The 20892-nt window shown below is 43.2% G+C and overlaps 1 protein-coding gene across 3 annotated transcripts in view; it reads left to right on the top strand.

The window, feature by feature from the left end:
- Positions 1-20892, top strand: part of ZNF414 (zinc finger protein 414) — a 213148-nt gene that overhangs the window by 62761 nt on the left and 129495 nt on the right. For 2 of the 3 annotated variants that reach the window (XM_040417773.1, XM_040417772.1), the window contains exon 3: positions 18771-18878. In XM_040417773.1, coding sequence (XP_040273707.1) covers positions 18771-18878 — 108 coding nt within the window. Of the gene's footprint in view, positions 1-13557; positions 13601-18770; positions 18879-20892 lie in introns of those variants that run through there. The other variant, XM_040417774.1, reaches the window with a different exon arrangement.

Raw genomic sequence — 20892 nt, 5'->3', positions numbered from 1 at the left:
GTTGTTGGTGCCAGACGGGCCGGTCTGAGTATTTCACAATCTGCTCAGTTACTGGGATTTTCACGCACAACCATTTCTAGGGTTTACAAAGAATGGTGTGAAAAGGGAAAAACATCCAGTGTGCGGCAGTCCTGTGGGAAAAAATGCCTTGTGGATGCTAGAGGTCAGAGGAGAATGGGCCGACTGATTCAAGCTGATAGAAGAGCAACGTTGACTGAAATAACCACTCGTTACAACCGAGGTATGCAGCAAAGCATTTGTGAAGCCACAACACGCACAACCTTGAGGCGGATGGGCAACAGCAGCAGAAGACCCCACCAGGTACCACTCATCTCTACTACAAATAGGAAAAAGAGGCTACAATTCGCACGAGCTCACCAAAATTGGACTGTTGAAGACTGGAAAAATGTTGCCTGGTCTGATGAGTCTCGATTTCTGTTGAGACATTCAAATGGTAGAGTCCGAATTTGGCGTAAACAGAATGAGAACATGTATCCATCGTGCCTTGTTACCACTGTGCAGGCTGGTGGTGGTGTAATGATGTGGGGGATGTTTTCTTGGCACACTTTAGGCCCCTTAGTGCCAATTGGGCATCGTTAAAATGCCACGGGCTACCTGAACATTGTTTCTGACCATGTCCATCCCTTCATGACCACCATGTACCCATCCTCTAAAGGCTACTTCTAGCAAGATAATGCACCATGTCACAAAGCTCAAATCATTTCAAATTGGTTTCTTTAACATGACAATGAGTTCACTCTACTAAAATGGCCCCCACAGTCACCAGATCTCAACCCAATAGAGCATCTTTGGGATGTGATGGAACGGGGGCTTCGTGCCCTGGATGTGCATCCCTCAAATCTCCATCAACTGCAAGATGCTATCCTATTAATATGGGCCAACATTTCTAAAGAATGCTATCAGCACCTTGTTGAATCAATGTCACGTAGAATTGAGGCAGTTCTGAAGGCAAAAGGGGGTTCAACACCGTATTAGTATGGTGTTCCTAATAATTCTTTAGGTGAGTGTATATGAAGTAGTTGTTTTTCAGTATAAATAGGAGACCTTCACATAGGAAGTCTATCTGTTGTGGTTTGAGGAATATATCTTTTGGAGGGTGTTCCTTACGCAACTGATACCTAATTCGTGACATATATTAAAGTATAGAGCAGTTGTATCGAGTGTGAGGAGGCCATAACTGGGTGACCATTCTATTGTTTGTAATTTGTGGATGAGTTGGCTGGAATCATGTAAATAACTGGGTAATGGTTTTATATATGGTTGTAGGAACAGGTCAAGGTATTGTGATAAATTGCTTGTGGCACACTTAGTGCTGTAGACTATGGGGTGTCCGGGCGGATGTGTGGTAATTTTGTGTATTTTCGGTAAGTGGTAAACGTATGGGGTACATGGAGTTCTTGACGTTAGGAAGTTTTTCTCTTTTTTGTTTATGTATTGGTTTAGTGATTAGTGCGTTCAGTTTTTTTGTTAGCCCTGGGAAGGGGTCTCCTATAGTTTTCTCATAGTAGCAGAAAATCTATTATGGTCTTGTTAGACCAAAAATCCCTGTAGGGGTCTCTAACTGATATTTTAACAAAAAAACTAACTTATCTTTACTTTTACCACTAAAAGACTTACACACACAAAAACTACTTAAAATTATCAGGGTTCAGTGAGGTAATGATAGGCTATTATTTGTATACACTAATAACTCTTAGCGATATTGCGATTTTCCCTTGTGCCTATAGGGTGCATTGTTGGGGCACATTCAGGTGCATCCTGTTGAGAAGGCCTCTTATGTGCTATATTTTATGGGGTACTTGTGACCGGTCCACATCAACATCCTTTATATTTGAAGAAGTTAATCTAGTATGTATAGGAGTGATGAGTATCTAATTCACTGTGTGTTACAATGTATCAATGCGTGCGAGCTCCAACTAGATCTATCTCCTATGTTCCCTGTTATGGGATTCCATTCATGGCAGTCTGAGTTATCTGCTCAATTTACTGCTGGGTGCTACCCTGTAATACGGTATTACTGCTGGGTGCTCCACTGCAGCACGGTATGCTTCTAGCTATTTTCACTAACCACTCACTAAGACTACACTGTATATGGTTGGATAAATACGGTCAACGCCCTTACACTCTCTTGATAAATATCACTGTGCCGCTGTTATTGCTCCCTTAACTTCTCACTGTCCCTGTTTAAAAGATAGCGCGCTACACTAATACACCCCTCCCGACATGTTTCGCCACTGTGTGGCTTCGTCAGGGGAAGTGGGGTATAGGCGCGCGCGTGCTCACAGGTAACTCCTTTTGAATCTAACTAGGTGCCGCCTATCCCTACGATCCTCGCAATAATGTATCATCCTCCCATATTGACATGAATGATATCCATTCAACATGAGGCACTGCCTGTGACGTGTATCCCGTTCATACTCTGCCTCTCTTAGTAGGCGCTTTGCAAGTGACGCTCATTCTGACGAACATGTACTGCGCCCCTCCTTCTGCATCGCGTCACAGCTGACCGCCGCTCATGGATCCATCTGATAAGTACGATGCTGTGAGAGCCATCCCTTTAATATGAAGTAACTGCTGGTTTACACAATAACATCGATCTTAACCCCTTCCTGCGTTCTGCTGGAAAAGTGTTTGAACCTGCTGTTCTGCTGGTGGGGTATTTATAATATCCTTCTCTATTTCATGACTATTTGTGATTAATCTTTACATCAATATCTGCATAAATCATATTTTTTATATTTTTTTATTTGTTGTTTGTTTGTTTCTCCCCTCAATTTTATTCTATAGATTGGTGGTCCTATGTGTTCAAAGGATACTCATGACTGTTCTTTACTTTCTTTTATATGATATATATACAAACCGGATTCCCAAAAAGTTGGGACACTATACAAATCGTGAATAAAAACTGAATGCAATGATGTGGAGGTGCCAACTTCTAATATTTTATTCAGAATAGAACATAAATCATGGAACAAAAGTTTAAACTGAGAAAATGTACCATTTTAAGGGAATAATATGTTGAATCAGGATTTCATGGTGTCAACAAATCCCAAAAAAGTTGGGATAAGGCCATTTTCACCACTGTGTGGCATCTCCCCTTCTTCTTACAACACTCAACAGACGACTGGGGACCGAGGAGACCAGTTTCTCAAGTTTAGAAATAGGAATGCTCTCCCATTCTTGTCTAATACAGGCCTCTAACTGTTCAATCGTCTTGGGCCTTCTTTGTTGCACCTTCCTCTTTATGATGCGCCAAATGTTCTCTATAGGTGAAAGATCTGGACTGCAGACTGGCCATTTCAGTACCCGGATCCTTCTCCTACGCAGCCATGATGTTGTGATTGATGCAGAATGTGGTCTGGCATTATCTTGTTGAAAAATGCAGGGTCTTCCCTGAAAGAGATGACGTCTGGATGGGAGCATATGTTGTTCTAGAACCTGACTATATTTTTCTGCATTGATGGTGCCTTTCCAGACATGCAAGCTGCCCATGCCACACGCACTCATGCAACCCCATACCATCAGAGATGCAGGCTTCTGAACTGAGCGTTGATAACAACTTGGGTTGTCCTTGTCCTCTTTGGTCCGGATGACATGGCGTCCCAGATTTCCAAAAAGAACTTCGAATTGTGACTCGTCTGACCACAGAACAGTCTTCCATTTTAAATGATCCCTGGCCCAGTGAAAACGCCTGAGCTTGTGGATCTTGCTTAGAAATGGCTTCTTCTTTGCACTGTAGAGTTTCAGCTGGCAACGGCGGATGGCACGGTGGATTGTGTTCACTGACAATGGTTTCTGGAAGTATTCCTGAGCCCATTCTGTGATTTCCTTTACAGTAGCATTCCTGTTTGTGGTGCAGTGTCGTTTAAGGGCCCGGAGATCACGGGCATCCAGTATGGTTTTACGGCCTTGACCCTTACGCACAGAGATTGTTCCAGATTCTCTGAATCTTCGGATGATGTTATGCACAGTTGATGATGATAGATGCAAAGTCTTTGCAATTTTTCGCTGGGTAACACCTTTCTGATATTGCTCCACTATCTTTCTGCGCAACATTGTGGGAATTGGTGATCCTCTACCCATCTTGGCTTCTGAGAGACACTGCCACTCTGAGAAGCTCTTTTTATACCCAATCATGTTGCCAATTGACCTAATTAGTGTTAATTGGTCTTCCAGCTCTTCGTTATGCTCAAATTTACTTTTTCCAGCCTCTTATTGCTACTTGTCCCAACTTTTTGGGGAGTTGTTGACACCGTTAAAATTGGAATCAACGTATTTTTCCTTTAAAATGATACATTTACTCGGATTAAACGTTTGATCTGTCATCTACGTTCTATTACAAATAAAATATTGACATTTGCCATCTCCACATCATTGCATTCAGTTTTTATTCACAGTTTGTTTAGTGTCCCAACTTTTTGGGAATCCGGTTTGTATTTATTCTATTATTTTGCCATCCAGATGATCTTCCTATTGTTCCTCCTTTTACCTACTCTTCAATAACATGGATGTATTTCTCCACATTCCTATGGACCATACCATCCCAATCAGTAGAAATACTTTCATTGTCCCAATTCTTTAATCATATTACCATATACGTCATATATTATAGGGGACTCATTCCCATACATTAGACATCAAAGGTCAACCTCATTCAATGTTCATGGATATTTATCAATGTGGACTCAGGAGGAACTGTACCAATATTCATGAGTATCTATCAATATACCAATATTCTTGAGTGTCTATCAATGTCAGCTGACTCTAAAATTGAATTTATTTCTTATATATTCCTGATGTTGACTGGGATGGGATTTTGGCTAACAACTTGTGAGTCCTGTGATGTTGTGTATTGACTGTCTTTCTTGACAAATATGTATATCAATGATGTTGGGTACCACGATGGGGACCCCCTGTGCACCAACTTTTGCAAATTTATTTTTGGGGTGGTGGGAAAACACTATTGTTTTTTCTGACACCCTTGCACAGTTCACTAGTCACATATTATTTTGGGGGAGGTTCATTGATGACATTTTGTTATTTTGGGAGGGTGATAAACAGGAATTCATTAATTTTGTCGAGACACTAAATCATAACGAGATAGGGATGCATTTCACCTTCGAAATCCATTAAAGTCATATCTGTATCCTAGATCTGTCCATCCAAAAAGATACGAATGGACAACTTTTAACAGAAATTCATCGTAAGCCAACCTCTACAAATAGTCTGCTTTATTGGACGAGCTCGCACCCAATGGCCTTGAAGAAGGGGCAGTACTTAAGGGCGAGGAGAAACTGCACCACAGAAGAAAGCTTCAAAAATAAAGCAGACGAACTGTTTAAAAGATTCAGGGCCAGAGGTTATCCACAGAAGTGCCTTAAAAAAGCATTTAACCGTGCTAGAAGCACCAACAGGGAGGATCTATTGTCCAGTGAATACAGTAAAGCTCAGAGACAGGAGGAAAAGAGGATAAGATGTATAGGAACTTATGACTGTAACAATCAAGAAGTAATGAAAATCCTGAAAAAACACTCGAGAATACTTACCAGTGATGATGAGCTGAGTTCTGTCTTGTCACCATATCTGAGTGTCACGTACAGAAGGGGACCAAGCCTGAAGGACAAACTTGTCCACAGCTTTCTTCCTAAAAAAGAGACAACAAACACAAATTGGTTACGATCAAACATCGTGGGTTCTTTCCCATGTGGAAATTGCACTTTTTGTAAATATTTACCCAGAGTGAAAAAGTTCAATAACCCAACAGACGGACGTGAATATACAATTAGGGAATATTTCAACTGTCGCAGTAGCGGCATTATCTATGTCGCCTCCTGCAACTGTCCAAAATTGTATGTGGGTAAAACCACACAAGAATTAAGACGGAGGATATCAGGACACATCAGTGCCATTAACACCGGAAAAGATACCTCACTTTACAGGCATATCACCTATGTAGAAATATAGATAAGTGGTTGGCTCACACCTAGTGGCTATGACGGGTGCTGCTAACTCAACTTGGGTGCCCAACCCAAAAGATAGTAAAAATAGAAGAAAAAAGGGAGTGAGCACTCACAACACTCGGACCATAGGATATCAGGATCAATTTGATATTTATTGGGACCTATTTAGATCCAATAAAACAATAACATACACATAAAATTATACACTAAAAAAATTAAAATAATTGGTACCAATGTGTAAAATATATACTGATAGGGGGTGGAAAACTCAGTGTTAATGCCACAATCCTTTAGACAGTTGGTATTACAGATGATCTTATATGAAACACTTATTCAATTTGCAAAGTCCACTTCTGGTACTTGTGGTGCCACAAACCAAATCAAAGTGAGGAAGGGGTGTAGACGCCCCGAAACGCGTCTGGTGATAGGAAGAAAAGCGCCCACCTAATCTACTGGATCTCCATTGCATGGCCATGCGATAATAATCAGAAAGGAGAAAAATCTTTCCAGCTACAAGGACCGCTTCAACATATAGCTACGGACGCTACGAATAAGGTACTATCCCTGCCTGCCTAGTCCCGCGATAGTGTGACGTCATCAGTGCGAGACGGTTGATGCGAGACGCCGAAGCAGCCGGCGCAGCTCGCCTCTCGTGGAGGATTCTGAGACGCGACAGCGGGAGTTGACACCAGGAACCAGGTAGGAACCTGTATTACCGATTTGAACACGAAGTTGCTTTAATTTACTGCTTTGAGCGGCCCTACTGATAGCTGCAAACAACTACGGAGGGACTTCTAATGCTACAAATACATTGTGTCTGCATATACCATTTGGAAGTGACCCGCTGAGGGTACCTTTTGGACACTGTTATTTGAAAAGCGGTTTGCGGTAACACAAGTACTAAAGGTGGTCTTTTCATTCTTTTGGACACTTTGATTTGGTTTGTGGTACCACAAGTACCAGAAGTGGACGTTTGAAAATTTAATAAGATCATCTGTAATATCAACTGTCTAAAGGATTGTGGCATTAACACTGAGTTTTCCACCCCCTATCAGTATATATTTTACACATTGGTACCAATTATTTATATTTTTTTAGTGTATAATTTTATGTGTATGTTATTGTTTTATTGGATCTAAATAGGTCCCAATAAATATCAAATTGATCCTGATATCCTATTGTCCGAGTGTTGTGAGTGCTCACTCCCTTTTTTCTTCTATATCACCTATGTACACAACGGAAATCTAGAGGTATTGAAATTCTGGGGCCTGATCAAAATGACTCTAGGACCAAGAAGTGGTAATTTTAGACCAAAAACTCTTGCAGGAGGAGGCCAAGTGGATACACAGATTACAGACCTTGAGCCCAAGAGGCCTCAATGAAGGATTTTCATTCACAGCCTTCATTTAACATAGTTAACCCCTTAGTGACCAAGCCTGTTTGGGCCTTTATGACCAAGCGTTTTTCTTCCTTTTTTCATGGTCTCGTTCCAAGAGCTATAACTTTTTTATTTTTTCGTCTATATAGCTTTATAAGGGCTTGTTTTTTACGGGACAAGTTGTAGTTTTTAATGGCGCCATTTTGGGGTACACATAACTTTCTGATTAACTTTTATTAACTCTTTCTGGGAGGGAGATGGGGAAAAGTAGCAATACTGCCACTGCGTTTTTACATTATAAATTTTATGGCGTTCATTTTTCGGTACAAATAACATAATATCTTTATTCTCTGGGTCAGTACGATTACAGTGATACTAAATATTTATAATTTTGTTTACGTTTTACTACTTTTTTTGCAATAAAACTCCTTTTTATTAAAAAAAAAAAAGGATTTTGCATTGCCACTTCACAAGACCCATAACTTTTTTTTTTTTTTTTTATATGGAATTGTGTGAGGGCTTGATTTTTGAAAGACGACTTGTATTTTTCATTGGTATGATTTTGGAGTATATGCCGCTTTTTGATCGCTTGTTAGTAATTTTTTTTCAGTGGAAACTAAGTATAAATTCGAAATTCTGTCATTTTTTTTTATTATTTTTTTACGGCGTTCACCATAGGGGATAATTTATGTAATATTTATGTAGTCCCGGTCGTTACGGACGCGGCAATACCAAACATATGGGGGATATTTTCTTTTTGCAATTTTTTTCATTGAAAAGCGTATTTTCAATGAAAAAAAAATGCATATTTTTTTATTTTATGGAATTTTTTTATTTAATAAATGTGTAATTTTTTTTCTATTTTTTTTACTACTTAATAGTCCCACAAGGGGACTATAATATACAGTATTTCGATTGATTTTAAAATGTAATGCATTATCTCTATAATGCATTGCATTTCAATAGCAATGCTATTCAAACATTGACCAGCAGGCTGCGCCAGAGAGGCACAGCCTGCTGGAGATAACTGAAGACAGGCTCGGGGCCCTGATCGGAAGCAAGGTAAGCTTCCCAACACATCAGCACCCCGCGATCGCATTTTCGGGGTGCTGATGGGAGACAGAGGGGGTCCGCTCCCTCTGTCACCACTTTACATGCAGCGGGCGCCATTGCGCCCGGCATGTAAAGGGTTAAACAGCTCGGATCAGCACTCCTGCCGGTCCGGGCTGTTAGAGCAGGGCCCCGGCTCTCATGTGAGAGCCAGGTCTGCGCTCCCCGCTGCACAGGGGAGCCGTGCAGCGCTTGGACTGGGCCGCCGTAAAAACGCGGTGGCCCAGCCTAAGGCCCCTTAGTGACCGCCGTAAAAACACGTATGGGTGGTCACTAAGGGGTTGAACATAATTGATATACATATTTGTCAAGAAAGACAGTCAATACACAAGATCACAGGACTCACAAGTTGTTAGCCAAAATCCCATCCCAGTCAACATCAGGAATATATAAGAAATAAATTCAATTTTAGAGTCAGCTGACATTGATAGACACTCAAGAATATTGGTATATTGATAGATACTCATGAATATTGGTACAGTTCCTCCTGAGTCCACATTGATAAATATCCATGAACATTGAATGAGGTCGACCTTTGATGTCTAATGTATGGGAATGAGTCCCCTATAATATATGACGTATCTGGATATATGATTAAAGAATTGGGACAATGAAAGTATTTCTACTGATTGGGATGGTATGGTCAATAGGAATGTGGAGAAATACATCCATGTTATTGAAGAGTAGGTAAAAGGAGGAACAATAGGAAGATCATCTGGATGGCCAAATAATAGAATAAATATATATACAATATATATAAAAAAAGTAAAGAACAGTCATGAGTATCCTTTGAACACATAGGACCACCAATCTATAGAATAAAATTGAGGGGAGAAACAAACAACAAATAAAAAATATGATTTATGCAGATATTGATGTAGAGATTAATCACAAATAGTCATGAAATAGAGAAGGATCGATTGATATTATAAATACCCCAACAGCAGAACAGCTGGTTTAAACACTTTTCCAGCAGAACGCAGGAAGGGGTTAAGATCTATGTTATTGTGTAAACCAGCAGTTACGTCATATTGAAGGGACGGCTCTCACAGCATCGTACTTATCAGATGGATCCATGAGCGGCGGTCAGCTGTGACGCGATGCAGAAGGAGGGGCGCAGTACATGTTCGTCAGAATGAGCGTTACTTGCAAAGCGCATACTAAGAGAGGCAGAGTATGAACGCACAGGATACACGTCACAGGCAGTGCCTCATGTTGAATGGATATCATTCATGTCAATATGGGAGGATGATACCTTATTGGGAGGATCGTAGGGAAAGGCGGCACCTAGTTAGATTCAAAAGGAGTTACCTGTGAGCACGCGCACGCCTATACCCCACTTCCCCTGACGAAGCCACACAGTGGCGAAACATGTCGGGAGGGGTGTATTAGTGTAGCGCGCTATCTTTTAAACAGGGACAGTGAGAAGTTAAGGGAGCAATAACAGCGGCACAGTGATATTTATCAAGAGAGTGTAAGGGCGTTGACCGTATTTATCCAACCATATACAGTGTAGTCTTAGTGAGTGGTTAGTGAAAATAGCTAGAAGCATACCGTGCTGCAGTGGAGCACCCAGCAGTAATACCGTATTACAGGGTAGCACCCAGCAATAAATTGAGCAGATAACGCAGACTGCCATGAATGGAATCCCATAACAGGGAACATAGGAGATCGATCTAGTTGGAGCTCGCACGCATTGATACATTGTAACACACGGTGAATTAGATACTCATCACTCCTATACATACTAGATTAACTTCTTCAAATATAAAGGATGTTGATGTGGACCGGTCACAAGTACCCCATAAAATATAGCACATAAGAGGCCTTCTCAACAGGATGCACCTGAATGTGCCCCAACAATGCACCCTATAGGCACAAGGGAATATCGCAATATCGCTAAGAGTTATTAGTGTATACAAATAATAGCCTATCATTACCTCACTGAACCCTGATCATTTTAAGTAGTTTTTTGTGTGTGTAAGTCTTTTAGTGGTAAAAATAAAGATAAGTTCGTTTTTTTGTTAAAATATCAGTTAGAGACCCCTACAGGGATTTTTGGTCTAACAAGACCATAATAGATTTTCAAGTAATATCCCGAGGGTCTCTAAAAAGGGACTTTGAATATCACTCATAGTAGCAGGTATCACCTATGGCACGGGTGCCAGAGGCGGCACTCGGAGCCCTCTCTGTGGGCACCCGCACCCTGGAAAAAGTCTATGGCACACTAATATGACTAAGGCTACTTTCACACTAGCGTTCGGATCGGATCCGTCTGATGTTTCATCAGACGGATCCGCTCCGATAATGCAGGCGTTCGCATCCGTTCAGAACGGATGCGTCTGCATTAAAACTTAGAAAATTTTCTAAGTGTGAAAGTTGTCTGAGCGGATCCGTTCAGACTTTACATTGAAAGTCAATGGGGAACGGATCCGCTTGAAGATTGAGCCATATTGTGTCATCTTCAAGCGGATCCGTCCCCATTGACTTCCATTATGAGTCTGGACGGATCCGCTCGCCTCCGCACGGCCAGGCGGACACCCGAACGCTGCAAGCAGCGTTCAGGTGTCCGCTCACTGAGCGGAGCGGAGGCTGAACGCTGGCAGGCGGATGCATTCTCAGTGGATCCGCCTCCACTGAGAATGCATTGGGGCCAGACGGATGCGTTCGGGGCCGCTCGTGAGCCCCTTCAAACGGTGCGCACGAGCGGACACCCGAACGCTAGTGTGAAAGTAGCCTAAGGCTACTTTCACACTAGCGTTCTGCTGTCCGCTCGTGAGCTCCGTTTGAAGGGGCTCACGAGCGGAGCAGAACGCTTCCGTCCAGCCCTGATGCAGTCTGAATGGATGCGGATCCGCTCAGACTGCATCAGTCTGGCGGCGTTCAGCCTCCGCTCCGCTCGCCTCCGCACGGCCAGGCGGACAGCTGAACGCTGCTTGCAGCGTCCAGACTTTCAATGTAAGTCAATGGGAACGGATCCGCTTGAAGATGACACCATATGGCTCAATCTTCAAGCGGATCCGTCCCCCATTGACTTTACATTGAAAGTCTGAACGGATCCGCTCAGGCTACTTTCGCACTTAGAAATTTTTCTAAGTTATTAATGCAGACGGATCCGTACTGAACGGAGCCTCCGTCTGCATTAATATGATCGGATCCGTTCAGAACGGATCCGATCAAGCGCTAGTGTGAAAGTAGCCTTAGATTTTTTCTGCCCTTCATCAGCGCAGGGCTCGCTATGAACAGCACAGGCAGCGCACTGAGTGTAGCAGGCTATTATAGCTAAATGATAGAGTACATGAAAATATACTATGTTTGACTGTAGAATTCAGGTTAAATTACTGTGTTGGCACTTTGCGATAAATAAGTGGGCTTTGGGTTGAAGTTTGGGCACTCAGTCTCTAAAAGGTTCACCATCACTGGCCTAGGATGTTCTCGGCTTCTTGTTCATAGTCTTGGACGTTCTGTATTACAATTCCACCCCCTTTGTCAGCTGGGTGTATGATTATGTTACTGTTCTTTTTTAAGTTAAGAGCTCTCTCTCTTTTACATAAGTTTCCTTTGTAATCTAATGTATTTATATAGTTTGTTTTTACTTTTAATTCCTATGAGATTAATTCAAAGAATGTGTGAATAATGTGTCCCTGACTTTGTACGGGGAAGAAATTGGATTTGGGTCTGATATCCAAGTGCCTATATGTGGGGCTTTAGGGGCGGTCTAGAATTCTGGCTCTCATAGACCTGTTACTGTGCCTTTAAAAAGTCCACCTCTATTCCACTCATTAATCTAACTTAGTAGCACCTGCCTGAGCTCCTTAAAGACCCCTGTCTGTTACTGGCACATGATAGGGGTGGGCCTCTTGTTACTGGCACATGATGGGGGTGGGCCTCTTGTTACTGGCATATGATGGGGGTGGGCCTCTTGTTACTGGCACATGATGGGGGTGGGCCTCTTGTTACTGGCACATGATGGGGGTGGGCCTCTTGTTACTGGCACATGATGGGGGTGGGCCTCTTATTACTGGCACATGATGGGGGTGGGCCTCTTGTTACTGGCACATGATGGGGGTGGGCCTCTTGTTACTGGCACATGATGGGGGTGGGCCTCTTGTTACTGGCACATGATGGGGGTGGGCCTCTTGTTACTGGCACATGATGGGGTGGGCCTCTTGTTACTGGCACATGATGTGGGGGACTCTTGTTACTGGCACATGATGGGGGGGCTCTTGTTACTGGCACATGATGGGGGGGCTCTTGTTACTGGCACATGATGGGGGGGCTCTTGTTACTGGCACATGATGGGGGGCTCTTGTTACTGGCACATGATGGGGGGCCTCTTGTTACAGGCACATGATAGTGGGGGCCTCTTGTTACTGACACATGATGGGGAGGGGCTCTTGTTACTGGCACATGATAGGGGGGCTCTTGTTACTGGCACATGATTACGGGGCATCTATGGGGGCACTTTTTATTGGCACATTATTGGTGGGCACTATAAGGGGCATCTACTGAGGCCACAAAGAAGGGTATTTTATATGGTAGGCTCTGTACAGTAGCATTTTATACTGGAACGGATTATAGTGGGTACTATGGGGAAGAGGGGAGAGGAGTACTATGGGGTCATCTACGGGGGGCACTAAGAAGGGGTATTTTATACTTGCAAATTATGGGGGACACTGAGGGCATCTACTGAGGCACTATATATGGGGCATTTTATACTGGTACATTATGGGGGGCACTAAGAGGATGGGGGAGAGGAGCACTATGGGGGAATTTCCTGGGGCACTATATAGGGGTATTTTATACTGGCACATTATGGGGGCACTATGGGGACATTAGCTCAACTAAGGGCATTGAAAGGGGGTATTTTTTTCACTGTCACATTATAAGGAGAATTATTTCTACTGGGGGGGGGGGGGGTATTATGGTGGGCTTTATTACTCCCCAATGGTATAAGCCCCCTAGTAGCAGGCACCAGCCTCTCCCTGCTCTGCTATCCCTCTGCCCCTTCTCCAAATCCTTATTATGAAATCTTTGTCATTAGGATAAAGCACAACATCAGCTCCACCGAGCCCCCCAGCCAAAGTGTTGAAGTGGTGTCCAAGATCCCCAAGGGCCAAGCCAAGTAATTGTAAGGTTTTATGTGAAATATGTTTATGTTATACACATATAGCATACACTGTGCCACACAATATACAGTATAGCTCTACACTGTGTAGTCTGTTCTATAAGCACCATTGTTTTGTGACGGCGGACAGAAAATAATCTTGAAGTGCCCCTCACTAGACCAGGCTCTGGATCCGTCACTGCACTATGCCGTCATGGTTTCAAATTATGCATTGCATGGAAGCAGGGCTGGTGCAAGGATTTTTGCCACCCTAGGCAAAATCTAATTTTGCCGCCCCGTTGATTCTGCCCATTGACCACGCCCTTTGACACGCCCCTTTTTCACGGGACAGGAATGTGCCCCCTCCTCCCCAGTGTACAGGGACTGAGCTGGCAATGTAATCATGGTGAAGTCAGGCGTAGGGCACCATACTGAGCTGCACATAGAAGAACTGACCATGGTCTCCATGGCACATGTGGAGGCACACTACACCCACAAACAGTGGTAGGGGTCTTCTCCTATTCCTCTGTCACAAGAGCCTGCTGCCTTACTTGCCGTGTCTGAGCCAGAGCTCACATGCTGAATGGCGATGGTGCCAAACACGAACCCTGACATGAGTGCTCTGGTGCTCTCCCCTGCCATGGGGCCTGCCGCTCACCCCCTGCAACCTGTAGCATCCCCGTCTCTATGGGGTACGGACTGCAGGCTGCGCTGCGGAAGTATCTCCGACTCCTCACACACAGCAGAGAGAGCGGGCTGCGGGCAGATAGGCATGTATAATGCGACACGAGAAGAAACAGTGACCTCTATTGGACAAAGCCCATACTGCGCCTAGGAGACAACTTCCCTGTCTCCTAGGCGCAGTATGGGCTTTGTCCAGTAGAGGTCACTGTTTCTTCTCGTGACGCGCTATACATACTTATCTGCAGGCAGCCCGCTCTCTCTGCTCTGTGTGAGGAGTCGGAGATACTTCCGCAGCGCAGCCAGCAGTCCGTACCCCATAGAGACGGGGATGCCACAGGTTGCAGGGGGTGAGCGGCAGGCAGGGCCGGAGCCACCCATAAGCAAAGTAAGCCACCGTGGGCGCCCCCAGCAAGAGTGCGCTCTACGCGGTGGCCTACTTTTGCTTATGGGTGGCACCGGCCCTGCACGGAAGGTTCCCCTGCTCAAGTCATCACATGTCCAGGCCCGTCTGAAGTTTGCCCATGGCCATCTGAATGATCCAGAGGAGGCATGGGAGAAAGTCATGTGGTCAGATGAGACCAAAGTAGAAGTTTGTGGTCTAAACTTCACTCGTCGTGTTTGGAGGAAAAAGAAGGATGAGTTGCATCCCAATAACACCATCCCTACTGTGAAGAATGGTGGTGGTAACATCATGCTTTAGGGGTGCTTTTCTGCGAAGGGGACAGGACGACTGCACTGTATTAAGGAGAAGATAAATGGGGCCATTATTGTGAGATTTTGAGCAACAACCTCCTTCCCTCAGTCAGAGCATTGAAGATGGGTCGTGGCTGGGTCTTCCAACATGACAATGACACGAAGCGCACAGCCAGGATAACCAAGGAGTGGCTCCTTAAGAAGCATATCAAGGTTCTGGAGTGGCCTAGCCAGTCTCGAGACCTAAATCCAATAGAACATCTTTGGAGGGAGCTGAAACTGCATGTTGCTCAGCGACAGCCACGAGAAACCTTACAGATCTAGAGGAGATTTGATACAGATCCAGTGTGCGAACCTGGTTAAGAACTACAGGAAACGTTTGACCTCTGTAATTACAAACAATGGCTTTTGTATTCAGGTGTTCAAATACTTATGTTCAGCAGTGCAAGACAAATAAATTCTTAAAAAATGTGATTTCCTGATTTTTATTTTTTTTGTAAATTCTGGGAATGCACCTACAATGTGAGTTTCAGACCCCTCCATGATTTCTAAGTGGGAGAACCTGCAAAATCGCATGGTGTTCAAATATTTCTGTTCCTCACTGTGTGTGTGTGTGTATATATATATATATATATATATAGTGTGTATATATGTATATTGCCTAATTCCTTACCTACTACCCAATTACTACAATCCAACACACGGTTTAATATGGATTTAATGGAATATCTAAGTAATCCATATCAATGGATTTATATATCCAAGTAAGGAGGCACAAGAGTCCGTGGATATACGATGCCACTAGCCAATCCACGAGTATTGATGTGTGTACTTTATTCACGTACATATCCGATTTGCTTTTTATTGTATTGTTGAATTTTTAGTTTATTTGATTTTAGTTCATTTTATCTGCACTGTACCTTTATCACTACCTGTATATTTATTTTATTTTATCAGCATTGGTATCCTTATTGTACCTTTATTTTTGGCCACCATCAGCAAACTACCCTACAATACTAACTGCAGATTTTGTTAATTATGTAAAACACAGCTTTGTACCTCTCCCCCCCCCCCCCCCCCCACTCCTCAATCAGACAAAAATGTGCCTTTTTAAAGCTTCCCTGTGCAAGTCTTACCATTACTGTCCTGATGAAAGGGACGCTCCGTCCTAGAAACGCTTTGACAACCCTGTGAATAAAGATTATTGTGAATCTACCGCATCGCTCCTGATGTTCCTTAAATCCATATCCTGGCAGCGCCTACAGTGATCCGAATTTTTTTTTTTCCAGGACATTTATGGGAGGATTTTTGGATCAAACACCTGTTGTGAATTTTGCATTTTGCCATTAGGCTCCTTGTTAGAGAAGAGCAGGTTGTGCAAAAAATACTGAAACATTGAACAGTTGTGTGCATTTAAAAGTTTAGAGAAGGTCATATTAAGTTTACCTGTAAAGGTTAGAGTGCATTTTAGGTTGATCCTGAAATTTCACCCACAAGTCAAATATCCCTAACTTTTTGTGAGTGGTACAGTGGGGGAAATAATTATTTGACCCCTCACTGATTTTGTAAGTTTGTCCAATGACAAAGAAATGAAAAGTCTCAGAACAGTATCATTTCAATGGTAGGTTTATTGTAACAGTGGCAGATAGCACATCAAAAGGAAAATCGAAAAAATAACTTTAAATAAAAGATAGCAACTGATTTGCATTTCATTGAGTGAAATAAGTATTTGAACCCCTACCAACCATTAAGAGTTCTGGCTCCCACAGAGTGGTTAGACACTTCTACTCAATTAGTCACCCTCATTAAGGACACCTGTCTTAACTAGTCACCTGTATAAAAGACACCTGTCCACAGAATCAATCAATCAAGCAGACTCCAAACTCTCCAACATGGGAAAGACCAAAGAGCTGTCCAAGGATGTCAGAGACAAAATTGTAGACCTGCGCAAGGCTGGAATGGGCTACAAAACCATTAGCAAGAAGCTGGGAGAGAAGGTGACAACTGTTGGTGCGATTGTTCGAAAATGGAAGGAGCACAAAATGAACATCAATCGACCTCGCTCTGGGGCTCCACGCAAGATCTCACCTCGTGGGGTGTCAATGGTTCTGAGAAAGGTGAAAAAGCATCCTAGAACTACACGGGAGGAGTTAGTTAATGACCTCAAATTAGCAGGGACCACAGTCACCAAGAAAACCATTGGAAACACATTACACCGCAATGGATTAAAATCCTGCAGGGCTCGCAAGGTCCCCCTGCTCAGGAAGGCACATGTGCAGGCCCGTCTGAAGTTTGCCAATGAACACCTGAATGATTCAGAGAGTGACTGGGAGAAGGTGCTGTGGTCTGATGAGACCAAAAGAGAGCTCTTTGGCATTAACTCAACTCGCTGTGTTTGGAGGAAGAAAAATGCTGCCTATGACCCCCAAAACACCGTCCCCACCGTCAAGCATGGGGGTGGAAACATTTTGCTTTGGGGGTGTTTTTCTGCTAAGGGCACAGGACAACTTATTCGCATAAACGGGAAAATGGACGGAGCCATGTATCGTGAAATCCTGAGCGACAACCTCCTTCCCTCTGCCAGGAAACTGAAAATGGGTCGTGGATGGGTGTTCCAGCACGACAATGACCCAAAACATACAGCAAAGGCAACAAAGGAGTGGCTCAAGAAGAAGCACATTAAGGTCATGGAGTGGCCTAGTCAGTCTCCGGACCTTAATCCAATCGAAAACCTATGGAGGGAGCTCAAGCTCAGAGTTGCACAGAGACAGCCTCGAAACCTTAGGGATTTAGAGATGATCTGCAAAGAGGAGTGGACCAACATTCCTCCTAAAATGTGCGCAAACTTGGTCATCAATTACAAGAAACGTTTGACCTCTGTGCTTGCAAACAAGGGTTTTTCCACCAAGTATTAAGTCTTTTTTTGTTAGAGGGTTCAAATACTTATTTCACTCAATGAAATGCAAATCAGTTGCTATCTTTTATTTAAAGTTATTTTTTCGATTTTCCTTTTGATGTGCTATCTGCCACTGTTACAATAAACCTACCATTGAAATGATACTGTTCTGAGACTTTTCATTTCTTTGTCATTGGACAAACTTACAAAATCAGTGAGGGGTCAAATAATTATTTCCCCCACTGTATATATAATATGTAACTGAAGAGCCATTTCTCCCCACTGTCATAGCAGGACCCCCTTCCCTTGGTCATTACAAGGCCTCTCACTTGTCCCAGCAGTCACAGCATGGCCACTTCTGCATGATGAGAGTTTGATGTGAGGTCAATGACAACCTGGCTCCATGCGCTTGTCATTGGGTGGAATTATTTGGTTCAGAGGGAAAATCTCCTCTTAGGGTCCATTCACACGTCCGTAGCGTGTTTTGCAGATCCGCGGATCCGAAAAACACGGACGCCGGCAATGTGCGTTGTGCATTTTGCGGACCACACATCGCTGGCACTAATAGAATATGCCTATTCTTGTCCGCAATTCCGGACAAGAATAGGACATGTTCTATTTTTTTCGGGAACGGAATTGCAGACCCGAAAGTGTGGGTCCACAATTCCGTATCCGGGCAGCACATCGTGTGGCCCCATAGAAATGAATGGGTCCGCAATTCCGTTCCGCAAAATGTGGAGCGAAATTGCAGACGTGTGAATGGGGCCTTATAGGCAAGGATGATTTCCACTGGATTAGTGGGTTTTGGGACTAGGTTCTTATATAGCACCGAAAACCCCCTTCAAATTTAGTATCACCTGAAAGGGCAAAATAGTAATTGAAATTATTCTTTATTGGCTCTTTATTTATTATGTTTTGCAGGAAAGGGTCACAAATGTTCTACATATGGTTGTAACCGTACATTCGTGAACATGCAGGATCTTATCCATCATGTGTCCATTCACTATAAACCCACTCAGTCTTTGCAAGGTAAGACAAGACTTTAGCACATGCCAAGTAAAAAAATTGTTTTATGCTTTACTATCTATCTGGATTTTTATCTACAGGAATACATAAGTAGTAGTGCACATAAGGAGTCTAGATCGCCATTTACATTTTTTCTACTGCCTCCCGTTCTCTCAGTACTCAAAGCTGCAGTGAAATACACTGTCCATCGGACTGCTGTGCTGCGCTAATATAATGGTGAGAACTCCTGTGCTCATGCCCAGCAGTCCGAGTAGCTTATTTCCTCACCACTTAAAATGCTGACATGGTGGGAATGTGGGTCGGTAGAAAAATTTGAAAATAAATATCTGAACTTCTTATCTGCAGTACTGTGAATGTATTATAGCAGGTTAATAGTCCAAGATTCCTTTTAAAAGCGTCGGCTTTTATAAAAGTCTGTTCCTTGGTAATTTGTGTTTTCACAGTACTGGTGGTCATCGAGGAGATAAACAGTCCCTCTTGGACTTCTCACCAGCTCTGACCATAGATGTTGAGAAAGCGATTGGTAAGGTTAGGTTGGGGTTGGTTGGAACTGGTCACAGATTTCATGAACATAGCAGGAGCCTTAAAGGGGGTTTGCCATCACAGACAATGGGGGCATATCACTAGGATATGCCCTCATTGTCTAATAGGTGTGGGTCCCACCTCTGGGACCCACACTTACACGAAGAACAGAGCGGGGAAAGTAGTGGAGGGTGAACTGCGCATGTGCAGCTGCCCTCCATTCATTTCTATGGGGCCACGAAAATAGCCGAGCGCTGGCTCGGCTATTTCCGTCGACCCCATAGAAATAAATAGGAGCGGGGGCAGCGCGTGCGTGGTGCGCTCCCATTCACTTGTATGGGAGCAGTGCTTGGTGGTGGCTGGACCCCGGGGTCCTCCAGCCACAACTCTCCCCGTTTTGTTCTCGTTGGGACCCGCACCTATCAGACAATGGGGGCAAATCCAAACGATATGTCCCCATTGTCTGTGATGGTAATACCCCTTTAACCATTTCCAGAACAGGCCATTTACCCCCTTCCTGACCTGGCATAATTTTGAAAATCTGACATGTCACTTTATATGGTAGTAATTTTGGAACGCTTTTACTTATCCAAGCCATTCATTTTTTTTTTTACCATGTTAATGGTAAATTTGAGTCAATATGTTTTACCTTTATTTATGAAAAAAAATCCAAAAGTTAACGAAAATGTGAAAAAATTCACTGTTTTCTAAATTTGAATCTCTCTGCTTTTAAGACAGATAGTGATGCCTCATAAAATATTTATTAACATTCCCCATATGTCTACTTTATGTTGGCATTAGTCAATTTTTATATTTTGAAATTCGTTCACACTTCGTTTGTTGGTAAAAGGTGAATTGCGTTATGGATTCCTTTACCACGGACCATAACGCAATTCTCTGATGTAATGCATAACGGAATGCCTTTAGAGGCATTCCGTCATAGAATTGCGTTATGGTCCGTGTAACGGAATCCATAACGCAATTCACCTTTTAACAACAAACGAAGTGTGAAAGAATTTCAAAATATGAAATTGACTCATCTCTAGTTGGCATCATTTTGGTAATGTCATTTTATTTTTTTAGGACGCTAGAAGGTTTCGAATGTTAGAAGCAATTTTTTCAAGGACCAGTTCAGTTCTGAAGTCACTTTGTGGGGCTTACATAATAGAACCAACCCATAAATGACCCCATTTTAGAAATTACACCCCTCAAACTATTCAAAACTGGTTTTAGAAATTTCCAAATGTTTTTCAATGTTTTCAATGTTTTCCTGGAACACATCAAGGGTTAACAACTAAACAAACCTCAATATTTATTACCTTGATTCTGCAGTTTGCAGAAACACCCCATATGTGGTCGTATACTGCTGTTTGGGCACACGACAAGGCAAGGAGCGCCATATGATTTTTGGGGGGCAGATTTTTGCTGTAATGGTCTTTGGGCACCATGTTGCATTTGAAGAGGCCCTGAGGTAACCCCACAGTAAAACCCCCAA

This window comes from Bufo bufo, chromosome 2 (assembly GCF_905171765.1).
Source record: "Bufo bufo chromosome 2, aBufBuf1.1, whole genome shotgun sequence".
NCBI classification, from domain to species: Eukaryota; Metazoa; Chordata; class Amphibia; order Anura; family Bufonidae; genus Bufo; species Bufo bufo.
This window is presented reverse-complemented; position numbering and strand designations above follow the sequence as displayed.